The sequence below is a fragment of the Penaeus monodon genome, chromosome 10, assembly GCF_015228065.2.
Source record: "Penaeus monodon isolate SGIC_2016 chromosome 10, NSTDA_Pmon_1, whole genome shotgun sequence".
Taxonomy (NCBI): domain Eukaryota; kingdom Metazoa; phylum Arthropoda; class Malacostraca; order Decapoda; family Penaeidae; genus Penaeus; species Penaeus monodon.
In genome coordinates, this window is record NC_051395.1 from 2,300,012 (window position 1) to 2,312,511 (window position 12,500).

General features: G+C 34.9%; 2 protein-coding genes across 2 annotated transcripts in view; one reads left to right on the top strand and one right to left on the bottom strand.

The window, feature by feature from the left end:
• LOC119577766 overlaps nt 1-869 on the top strand; it is a 14,079-nt gene extending 13,210 nt beyond the window's left edge. The window contains exon 11 of the mRNA XM_037925319.1: nt 1-869. This exon is cut by the window's left edge and continues 1,195 nt beyond it. Within this exon, the coding sequence (XP_037781247.1) occupies nt 1-365 (365 nt within the window). The 3' untranslated portion in view covers nt 366-869.
• Nucleotides 870-6,969: 6,100 nt separating this feature from the next.
• The window catches only part of LOC119577767 (cleavage and polyadenylation specificity factor subunit 1-like), a 26,914-nt gene continuing 21,383 nt past the window's right edge, over nt 6,970-12,500 (bottom strand). The window contains exons 21-26 of the mRNA XM_037925320.1: nt 11,850-11,977; nt 10,905-11,088; nt 10,476-10,652; nt 9,620-9,813; nt 8,859-9,046; nt 6,970-8,370 (exon numbers count right to left, since the gene is read on the bottom strand). Of these exons, the coding sequence (XP_037781248.1) occupies nt 8,162-8,370; nt 8,859-9,046; nt 9,620-9,813; nt 10,476-10,652; nt 10,905-11,088; nt 11,850-11,977 (1,080 nt within the window). The 3' untranslated portion in view covers nt 6,970-8,161. The remainder of the gene's footprint in view (nt 8,371-8,858; nt 9,047-9,619; nt 9,814-10,475; nt 10,653-10,904; nt 11,089-11,849; nt 11,978-12,500) is intronic.

Here is a 12,500-nt window from a genome sequence, read left to right on the forward strand (position 1 = left end):
GAAAGCGCTCTGTGTTGGACGAGGGCCTCAGTCCAGACAAGAGAAGAAGGTTCAGCAGCCCCGAGAAATCCCAAAAGCCCAACAGCCCATCTAAAGAGCGCAGGTTCACGTGCCCCGAAAAGAACCAGAACCGACGTACTTTGGACATGGAGAGGCGACGTTCCTCCGTCTCCCCTCTATCCTCCAAGACCAACTCCTATTCCTCGGTCCCTGAGCGTCTCCGGGAAAAGCTTTCCCTCATTACTGCCAGTCCCTCTGGCAGTGTCGCCTCCATCCTGCCCGCCACGGAGCACGCGGACACCGTAAGCCTTCACTCCACTCATTCCTCACACTCAAACCGGTGCCAACCTAAAGACTGGGTATAGAACTCAGAGGATACTAGCCTCAAGGGTATAGTATTGGTACGTTTGATAAAGTATATACCCGATACCATTACTGCCACACTGCTATCACTTGATAATACTTGTGCGACGAGTGTAAATGCAAGTGCTACTGCGAGTGATTCGTTTGTCTGATGTGTCGCCAGAACTATTGCTATATTTTGTGCCAACAACTTTTTACATTTACTCATTTACAAAGTTGACAAGTTGTGACAGGAAATTGGTCATTTAATCATATGCATTTCGATAAAAAAAATGTCAATGCGTAAATGAGAAGGGAGAATAGTAGTTGATATGATTGTTGATTTATTTAAGAGCATATAAGGTGACGTGCTGTAATACTCTAATGGATAAATATTTAATGGGTATTTATTTATAACACGAGGATATACATCCCATCAATGCAGAGTGTCTGCTGAAACTAATCTTAACCTTAGTCATTAACACCTTTGCTTTGTGATAATATTTTTACGTAAATTGATTTTGTAAGTTTGTCCTGCTCAAGAATAGGGAGAGAGACCAAGTTCCCAGAGAGGGCTCGTTTATGCCCATATTAGAAAACACTTTGGCTCTACTGAAGGATGGAACGACACCCACAATACTGTCTGACACTGAATAACGATATTTTTTTCTTGTTTCTTTGAGCCTTAGGTTGTATTTCTATACAGCTCATTTACATGTTCTACAAATAGGAGAGACGTCATGAAAGAAATTCTCATCCAGTGCTCATTGTGAACGATCTCATCACATATTCTCACCTCCATACTTGTAAACCGTGTGGTAGCTAAAATGTGCCACAGCTGTACATTGTAAATCCGTGCAACATATTTTAATACTTTTTGAAAGCTAATCTACTAGACCACTAGTGTGCTTCTGACTAAAGACTGTGTTGTAGGAACAGTGTGTTAACATTGTAGTATGTAAAAAGTGATCATGGGATTATCATGATCTTGATGACGGTACAATGATCCTCAGCTTTTCTCATATATTGTAAATTCAAGCGTCCAGCGGCTTGGTATGTACCCTGGTGGTGGTGGTGGTGGTGGTGGTGGGGGGGGCATATGGGGGGGGGGGGGTGTTACCCGCCTGCTTCTCTCAATAATAATAATAAAAAAAAAAAACGCAGTTACTTGCAGGGCTGTGAAGTCGGTACTCAAAACACCCAACTCCCAACTCTGATCCCTAGGTATAATAATTTTAAAAAATGGATTTCTTAACAACTACAGGATACCTTTTAACCCCATGTCCTTAAAGGTTTGAGTAAATTGGTTATCACTTTGCTATTGTGGCCTTTTTTTTTATTGTATATTCTTGAAAAAAAAATCATACTTTAAAAAATAACATAAAGGACTGAAAAAATGAAAATTATATGATTTCTCATTCTCTCGGGTGGAAATAAAATATGCGATATGTTTAAAAGGTGGGATTTTTTACGATTTATGTTGAGGTCTGAGTCGGGACAATTTTTTTTTTCTCCGACTCCAGCAGCACCAAATTCCTTCTGACTCCGACTCCACAGTCCTGGTTACCTGCCAGACCCTGGTGGTCTTGCCAAGGAAACCGGAAAGTACTTGATCATTAGTCTTAGAAAAGAACAAAAATATAAATATGAAATTACTATTCACCATTCTTTCTCCCGTTGTAAAACAATGATTTAAAGTCAGTACTTAAAACCAGTTAACTTTAGATAATGAATCTTTTTGAAAGAAAGCTTTAGAAAGGAGATTTTGTTGAAGGGAATTCCTATAGGGGCATGCATTTACTCTTAAAAATGTGAATTATTAGGACCAGATTACCACATATATTTGAATACCAAGGTTTGATTTCCACTGTCCAATTGCCAATTTGTCATACACTGGAAATTCCATCCATTTAAAGTCAGTGCAAGTAAAAAGTTGTTTTATAGTATTTTGAAACTAGGTTAAGTCAAGGAAGCAAAGCGGATTTGTAAGATAAAATGGAAAATGTCTTTACCACAGTATTCTGCTGTTAGATTTGTAATGACAAATGGAGAGTGGCTGAGCACTTCTTGTGCTCTTTAACATTATGTTAAGAAGGTGTATCTGTTATATTTATGATGTTAATTCGTTTGGGTTCTTCTGTGGAGTATATCGTGTTGTAGGCTATCTTTGAATTATTAATTGTTTCCTGTGATCTTCATTTAATAGATGTCAAGTATTTCATATTTTCACCATCATTAATCATTGTTAATAACATGTTCTACACTTCCGGATGAATAAACATGGTTTAAAATCGTTCACTATGGAAAAGGTTTAATTAAAGGTAGAGACAGTGATGGGCCTAGAAACACTACAAGTTATCATTCCATAACATATTATTTCCTTCAGTAATAAATATCAGTAATTAAGATATAACTTCATTCAGGTCATACAGGTGAAATCACTGTTTAATAATTTTTCTTTAGATTGTTTCCTTTGGAAGTCTTACTAAATGAACATTGATGATTGACCTTTGATAGACTACTGATATTACCCTGATTTCCACAAGTGAACAAGAAATTAGTATATAAGTGATCTGTATCATAGCGCCGCATGTTTCTCAGCTTATGACCGCAAGTGAGGTAAGATGTGCTTCCACCTATATCATTATTATTCAGAACATTGCTTTATACTCTCTCTCACACACACTTGGTGCAATGGCCCGCAGCCAGAGGCGACATTAGACAAATACTTAGCAGATGACACTTACTCTTAAGGGATTGGCAAGGAGGTTGTTCATCTTGCCAACTGTCGAAGCTATGAGGAGATGATCTATACATTTTACACTTAGGTTTGAGTCTCTTTAGAATTTGTTGATATCTCTCTGCCCAGGTCGAGGTTTGGGAACACAGTTTTTTGTCCACGGCCATGTTATCAAGTTGCTGTTGCTCTACATCCTCACAACTTCATCGGGACCTCTCTTGATGCAAGGTTGAGATGATCAGCAAGAGCACAGTGGCCGGAGGTGATGAAGAAGTGTGACTTATGATTTCCTTAGTGTATCTCCCTGTTGCTGCTGCTGGATGTTACTTAAGTTTATAACCCTGTTGTGTCATATATATAAATATATAGATATATACTTTATTTAATCAAATGATATGTAGACTTTCAGTGTTATTTCTCATTTCCTCTTGAGAAAACTCAGGATCAGTACCTATCGATGATTTACTGTAAGCAGTGTGTCTACCAGAGATGAAAACAGAATGTGAAAAGGTGTGGTGAGGACAAGACGAGTATTATGCTGTAAAATTAGGCCTCCTCTCCAGAGTCTATCCCCAATCTACTTCTGGCTTAGGTATGAATAATCAGAAAGAACCTTTTTATATATAAATGCACACCACAGTCCAGTGTTTGGTGCGGAGGGCTGTATGTTAAGATAAATGAAATGTATGGATGAGGTTTAAGTGAAGGGTCATTAACATAACTCAAGGTTTTGTCACAAGACTTGTCATATTAGCTAGATTTATAAGTAGCTGTAGATTTAAAACACAGAAAATGGCTGATCCATTTGTTCTTTGGTAAATTTTGTACTGGTTTTCATAGCATACTTACATGTCTTACAGAAAACATCTTTGTACAAGCCTGAGTTATGATGTCACTGCAACTTTATACCACCCTGAGTTTTGACATTATTACCTCAAACACTAACAAAACATGGCAGGACATTACAGTATATACGAACAAAGTTCTCTTGCCTTTATACCACAACCAACGTTGACTCTCATGGGTTGGCATGTTTTCATCTGCCATTCAAATTCAATTTTCTATGACATATGCCATTAAATACTATTTGTACGACATTACCATTTTGACAATAAAATAATGAAAGAAAACTTTTTTCTTATTTCTCTAAATACTTCCTTGTGTTAAAATGTATTTTCTGCCAAAGGTAAATCAAATATGAAAAACTAAGACTGATGACACAAATGAATCAGTTAGGCAAATGTTTATAGGTGATGTGTGCACCATTACAAGGAGGTGAGGAGCAGTGATATGTCTCCAAAGTGTCATGGTTATCCCCAACCCCTCTGCATTACTTCATCCTATTAAAGAAACTTTGGGAAAGCAAATAATCAAAATGAGTTTCAAGAAAAAGAACTTTTTTTTTTATAAAATAGTATTACTGGGGATGATGAAGATAATGATGATAGCAATAAGAACAACATAAATGCAAGCATGATGATTACTATTACTGGAACAAAGTTTGCAATAATATAAGAATTCAGGTATAGGGAATTATTATTATTATTACTATCACTTACTATTTCAACTATTATTACTAGTACCATCTACATTATCATCACTGTCTCTTCCGAAGTATATAATGCACATACCATATAATGACAATCCAAACAGCTCAGCATTCACTAGTAAAGAACCAATTGGTAAAGACAGGAATCCCTCAAATGTGCATCCAAGGTAAAAAGAATTCAACAATATGATGGAACTCCATAAACAACTAAGATACCGCAGAACTACAGCTACAACTTTCATTCAACTGGAAATACTTCAGGGATACATTGCACCTCATGAAAACCTCAGTGATACTAACAACCAAGGAGGCACTACAAAATATTGTTACTATGGGAAAACAAGGAATTATTATGAAATATCTACAACATACATCACTTGCTCTGGATTTTTTGTTTCACATTTCATTTGATAAGTCGTGGGACCATACCTAATAAGGGCCAACAGTATATATATATATATAGATTTTTTTTTATCAATATGAGGTTTTCACAATTTTTGCAAAATGGAGTGGAATTAAAGATAATAAAATGTATATGAGAGAAATTAATCTCCAGCTGATTTGAAGACCAGCAACATCTTAAACAAAGAAACAGACAAAGAGGACCCCAAAGCAAAAACAAGATATTATATACATGTGATCAGAATAAACTATATTGCATGTTAGAGCCACATCAGATAAACATTGCAAAATCAACTCAATCCAGCAACTGAAGTTTTTGTATTGCAAAAAGTTTACCATAAAAACGTGCATTTTCAACAACTAAGTCTGTTTATAAACAAGTTTATTATATTGTTTTATCTAGCCTTATGACAAGCTTTCAAATTATAAACGAGTGCTGAGAACCTCAACATCACTGATGTACTTACAGCTCAGTAAGATAAAAGTAATAATTTTTTGGTGTCAAACAACACATGCTATAACAGGTATCCGACTTAAACATCAAATGGAACTATTACAATTACAGTGTTTGTCAGTCACAGACATCTGAACAAGGAGAAAGGAAATACCTTATGGGATTATTATGGTTGGTAGATGCAAGACCCTCAAAGGACCCTCCTCTCCCCAAGGACAGAGTGGTGACAAAGTAGATCCTGTGTGTTTTCGTCTGTTTGCTGTGTCTCTCTCTTTCTCTCTCTCTGTTTGATGAGATGTGTCCTTTTATGCAGAAGGCTTTCCTCAAGGCAGGTGCTTGCTTTCACCCACAGAAGTGTCAGAAGTGAAAGAACCTGCATTCACTCAAGGAGGAACTTACTACAGGAAGGCAGCTGCTGGGTACAAAGATGTGAAGTATACCTTGTTGGATATTGTTTACATCTAGTATATTACAGAAAAGCAATATTAACATCAGACCTTAAAAATGCACATGCCATACATGCTGAAGTATGCAACATTATCTATAAAGAACTATTAAAGGATATTTATTTGTTTGGAACTACAAAAAAGTAGTACAGTACAAGAAGATAACCACATAAGGACCATTCTACAGATACAACAAAAATGCAGCAGCTTAAGTGCTGTCTGTTGCTGGGTTTTACAGAACAATGTGTACAGCCTAGCATTTCAATGGGATATAGAAGGTGCAGTCTATGCAGATGCTTCATGAGGTACAAAAATACATTCTTTGCATACCACGGGGCTTTGGCACCTCTGGAGACATTAAATCTGCTCAAAAAAATACAATTATCAAACTACAAAAGACATTTTAGAAGTCACACAAGGTGGATGTCACCATAGATAACATACAGCATACTGAAAACTATGTACAACTATACATCATGTTTGATACAAAACTTATCTGTGAAATTAGAAAAGGTCAGTACCAGTCTGAAAGACATTAACCCAATGTTGCCAGGAAAATGCAGTGCTCATTTTAGAATCTTTTTAAATGAAATGTTTCTACACACAGATAGCTATGCTAGTGCTTACTAGACAGTGTGACCTTACCTGATTTCACCTTTCTTGAATTTGTGGGAAAACCTTTTTCTCACTATAATTACTATAATGTTATTGACATTAGTAATGGGAATATAAGGTAACATGAAATGTTTTTGAAAATCAAGGAAAAGGATAAACAGGTGAGACAAGCAGTACTCATAATTGGCTCATTGGTGACTTAGTACAAGTGTAGCCATCTATGTGTAAAAACAATTAATAAAGTAAACTCAAAGTGGGCATGGCATGTACGTACATGCCATGCCTGTCGGTTTTGGGTTAAGATATGACCATAATAATCAGAAATAATATTATGGCTATAAATGTTATTAATAAAACAAACTCAGTTCACCATCTGAAGTTGCTGTTTAAAGTACTCACAGGTATAAATAAAACACAATTCTAACATTTTATAATCAAATTAATTTATTCCGTTAATTACATATAGGTAGTAAGTATTTAAATTTCGCTCTTTTCTCTCCCCCACATTCTCTCTTAGCCTACTGACACCAGGAAGGTACATACACATGCCCTGTTATTTCCTTAATTCTGTCTACACACAGAGGGTTCCACAAAAGCTTAGACACCAGGGAGTCAATCACTAGACCTACCTGATCTTACCTGTTTAACCTCTTCCTTGAATTTTCAGAAGGAAAAGTTTTTATCTTTATTACTATTATCGTTCATAAGACTAAAAGAATAAAAATGTCAATATCAAGAATGACAACATTAATAATGATAATACTAGAATTAGAAATATAACTTTAAAAAAAATCAGGAGGTAGGATAAACATATGAGACCAATTTGGCCTAACAACTGACTCCTTGGCAGCTATTTTGCACACTGAAGGCTTGTGAAGCTATCTATATGTAAACAAAACTGAGATAAATCTACAGCAGAAAGTGCATGTACCTGGCACAGTGGGTTATTTTAGTTATTTTTTAAAGTGCTGAGCATCACCCACCATCTCTTTCTTTCCATACTGAGCATATTCCATTGTTTTCTGGTCTTTATGTTCTTTCCCGTACATGATAGTCTCACTATCACATTTACAAGATGTCTATATAATGTCTGGCTGAAACCATTATAATAATTGAGCATAGCTTACTAATCATTCAATTAAATGAATAATGTTTCTTAAAAAACAAACAAACAAACAAACAAACAAAATAAAGATAAATAAAATTTGAAATAAAAATAATATTGCATATTCCTAACACCTGTGACTGTATTTATATAAAATTTCGTAAATACATGTCTGTGGTGGATGGTTAAGATTTCACATTAAATAAGAACTTATCAATAGTTACTGTCAAATGTCAAACATTTAAAATATATGTACTTGAAAAAGTTTTTAAGATTTACTACTTAGTCTTTAAACCTTATCTCTTGTACCCTTTTAAATTCTTGAACCAATTCCCTAAATGCCTTTACGTTCAAAAATAGAAAATATACTATAACAAGGTACTCATAGCTTAATAAAAAAGGGAATAATATATACTACCTACACGTAAATGACAAATATTTGTTTATCATTATCTTTTCAAATAATTACTGAATGTTATGCACACACATACCCACTTTCACTTACTTATCAAAAATGCGCACACATTCTATCAATGTCCATCAAATCCTCTATTATGTCATCCACTTTTGCTCCAATTTTCTTGGCAATCTCAATTTTCTCTGGCAAGGGAAGGTGGAGGTATGACCAAATGAGTTCTGCATCCAAAATAGACCGTGCAGGGTTGTAGTTCAGCTTGTGACGACCTTGGAATGTGCGGCAAGCCTTTGGGTTCAGACCTGGGAAGATTTAATAAGTTAAAACTTTGTAATTGTAAAAAGTACTGACTTCACATGAGAATAAAGACTTGGTGCTTTACTTTCTGATGTTACTAGTAGTATCAGATCAATATGTAGATCAAACTTCACTCCTTATTTCTACATCTAATGTGGTATATTCAGTTCTTCTAAAACAGACTATTCAGAACAAACTATGAGAGAGAATCTATACATCTGGAAAATATTAAAGAAGGTGGCCAAGCTTTTACAGTCCACGAATGTGTAAAAGCAAGTTTGCATAACAGGAGATATCATTATAACAACAATCCTGTAACAATAGTATCAATATCAGTGATAATGACTCCCTAATGTAATAAACAAATTGTGGTGTTTGTGGTCACCAGAATATGAAAAGGCAATCACTTAAAAGAAGAACAAGTCATTAAAATTCTCCCCTTTACTAAGAAAAACATCACTGGCCCACAGCAATGTAGATGTCTTTTCCATACCTGCAATATGAGGGAGATGCTGCACCAAGAGATTGTAAACCATAGAGAAGCGTCGGTAGGTCCTCTCACTCACAGGCAGCATGTATCCGCAAGAGCCATCCAGGGATCCATACATGGTGATGTGCCGACGCTCTATGTTCTGCCCTGCACGGCGATCACTTGACACATCTCCAACTCTGCATCGAATCCTTAGGGAAAGAATTACAGTTAAAGTGATGAGCAATCTTGGAAAACATTAGCTAGATAAAAAATGACTGTCCCTGATATGACAAATGACATTGTCTGTTCAGATTCACCACCTAAAAGTTTCTGGAGGTAGTTTATTATGTCTTCTACTTCCTCAAGAGCTTATACTTATTTTTAATAAATATAATAATCAACTGATGAATAGTATAATAATAATAATAATAATTAAAAAATAATAATAATAATAAATAATAATAATAATAATAATAATAAATAAATAAATAAATAAATAAATCATGCTAGATTATGTATAGCTATCCCAGGGTATACTATTTGACACTATCAATAACTGCCCTATAAAGTTTACAAATTATATATATATATATATATATATATATATATATATATATATATATATATATATATATATATATATATATATATATATATATATATATATATATATATAAATTCCCTTGACTTTTAATCTTACCAGAAATGACTCATCAGAGTAAATATAAATAGCAGTACCATTTCACATGATAAACTAAGAAACAAAAGAAGCTCGAACTTACCTAAAGAAAGAATTAACATGAGAACCTAGATGAAAATCTCCCTTTCTGATTAGGCGAGTCCCTCCCATGCTCTCATGTGACTCTGGGTTGTAGGTGTATACCACAAGATTCTTGTCCACATCGCTAGCAATGAAAGCCAACGTTGTATTATCAACCAGGTACTGAATGCCATAAACTTGGAGTGGCCTGTGGTCCTGTTTGAGATAAAATGAAAATTAATTAATTAATTAATTAACTAATTAATTTTTAAGTACAAAAAATCTAAAATATAGAGTATAACCCACTCACAACAGGATCTGGCACCATACCAAGCCAAAAGGCAAGTGGCACACACAGTTGGTCACTCAAGTGAAACACCAGAAAGTGGGGGAAACATACATTTACCCCACTCTCTACTCTCTTAGCTGTGATATTAATCATTTTATAGATGTTGAGGCTAAGAAGGGCCTAAAGCCTACATTCATTTAGGGGTGGGGTGGGGGGGGGTTAGGAAAGTGAGCACAATCAGTTTTTGGGGCATTGCAAGCCCCCCCCAAGAAAAAATGGAAAAATTAGCTATTCTAGGGGCATTTTTCATTTATGACCAGAACTACAAAAAATTGTGGGAGTGTACCCCTAAGGGGAAGGGGGGAAGGCAAACCAGACCTTGAAGAGGTAATCAGCCTTGTGGAGGGGCCATTGCCCCCACCTCCCATGATGCCCTTGGCTCAACTGTCCACGACATGATTGGACACTGCCCTTGCACGACTGAGTTTTTAACCAAATGTGATAATCACAACAACATTCAGTATCAAAAACTTACTCAGTAAAGTCAAAAGTAACAATAATAGTACCACAAAATACCATTTATTCTCACCCTTGCAACTAGAGACAGTGTCCTGTTTTCCTCCTGGAACCGGAGCAGAAAGACAGATTTACATATGTCTGCAGCTAAGATGAGACTCTTGATGCATGTGAGCTGGTGGATGTAGACTTGTGTGTCTATGAAGGCCATGCCAACTAAGTCTGTGTTTTTTAGCTGCCAGATGTACACCTGTATGATGAGATGTCCAAATAATATTATGAATACATGATAAATCCCACATTATATTTTGGGAAACGTCCTGTTTTTTTGTTGAAAGATATACAAAAGGAACTTCAAGATTTAAATTCAATCTTATATATTCAATATGTACCTCAACTTTTATTCTAATTGCTTCTTTAGAAAACCATGACTTATCATTATTACTATTCTCAATAATTTATCAAAACTCTACTACTAAATGTATGTGACACTTTACTTTACCTTTTGGCCAATAGCAGAAACAAGAAGACCTCTGCAATGAGACAAAGCTGTGACTGGGCCCTTCTGTTCCCCCTCGTAAAGCATCTTGAGTCTGTTCTTCGTCAAGGGCTGGCCAGGTTCTGGCACCACATCAATGACATCAAAAATAAGAATGCGTCCTCTGCAGGTGATGTCTTCACCAAAACTGAAATAAGAAAATAATATATACAATATCCTCATTTGATCAATGTGAAAACTATATCAAGTAGAAAAAATCTATGAGAGCGAGATTTAAGAGAAGCTATTAATATTTTATCTACAAATATTTAACACCACACAAAAAAATTCACACAAAAGAAGTCATGAATAAGTAGTAAGTAGTCTAAAGAACAAAATCAGTCAGACTGAATGTTATTTCATCAATGAAATCGCTCTTAAAAGGCAATATAAGGTTACTGTTTGTTTTGAGTCCCAAAATAAAGTGATGATATAGACACACTTAAAATAAAAAAAACAATACTTTTGTCATAACAGTAGATGTCCATTCAGAGATAAGGGTCAAAATAATCTGTTTAGCTTATTATTTTTTAACAAATATATTTGAATGGAAATTATTGTAACATGTCATTAACTTCATTAAAATATGAGAATCATGCAATGATGGAATTTGAAATAAGGTATACAAGAAATAATAAAAAAATTTCTCTATCCAAAGTTAACCCTCTTCTCTCACATAAGTTCATGAAACATTTCCCAATTAAAGAAAATACATAAATGAATATTAAGCATGACATATAATTTCTTGTAGGTGCAAATTCCAATAATAATCATCTAAAACCCAACTTGCCCTTTTGCTGAAATAAAACTACCCAAATATGAAAATGCTCTACACAATGCAAAATAATCATGACCCATACACATCGCACTATCCTTTGCCGTACAACAAGACAGCCTCTTGTCACTCACCAGTACGTTGTCCCTAATGCCAGATACCCTCTGAGGCCAGACCTATCACCCTCGTATGCCAAAATGACATTCTTAAAACAGGTCACGTGCTCCCACGGCTCCAAGTCATAGTCTGTGTTTGGAATCATCTGTTTGGGAGTAGAAAAAATTTGTGATGTAACATATATCACTTCAATGTTTAATACTATAGCTAACCTGATATAAGAAAATTAACTCAAAATATATATTCACTTCTTGGAAGAAGAAGAAGAAGAAGAGAAGAGAAGAGAAGAGAAGAGAAGAGAAGAGAAGAGAAGAGAAGAGAAGAGAAGAGAAGAGAAAAAAGAAAGAAGAAGAAGAAGAAGAAGAAAAAGAAAAAGAAAAGAAAAGAAAAAGAAAAAGAAAAAGAAAAAGAAAAAGAAAAAGAAGAAAAAGAAAAAGAAAAAGAAAAAAAGAAAAAGAAAAAGAAGAAAAGAAAAGAAAGAAAGAAGAAAAGGAAAGAAGAAAAGAAAAAGGAAAAGGAAAAAGAAAAGGAAAAGGAAAAGGAAAAGGAAAAAGAAAAAAAGGAAAAGGAAGAAAAAGGAAAAGGAAAAAAGGAAAAAGAAAAGGAAAAGGAAAAAAAAAAAAAAAAAAAAAAAAAAAAACTCCACTTGATGCAAGAGGACCTGCATC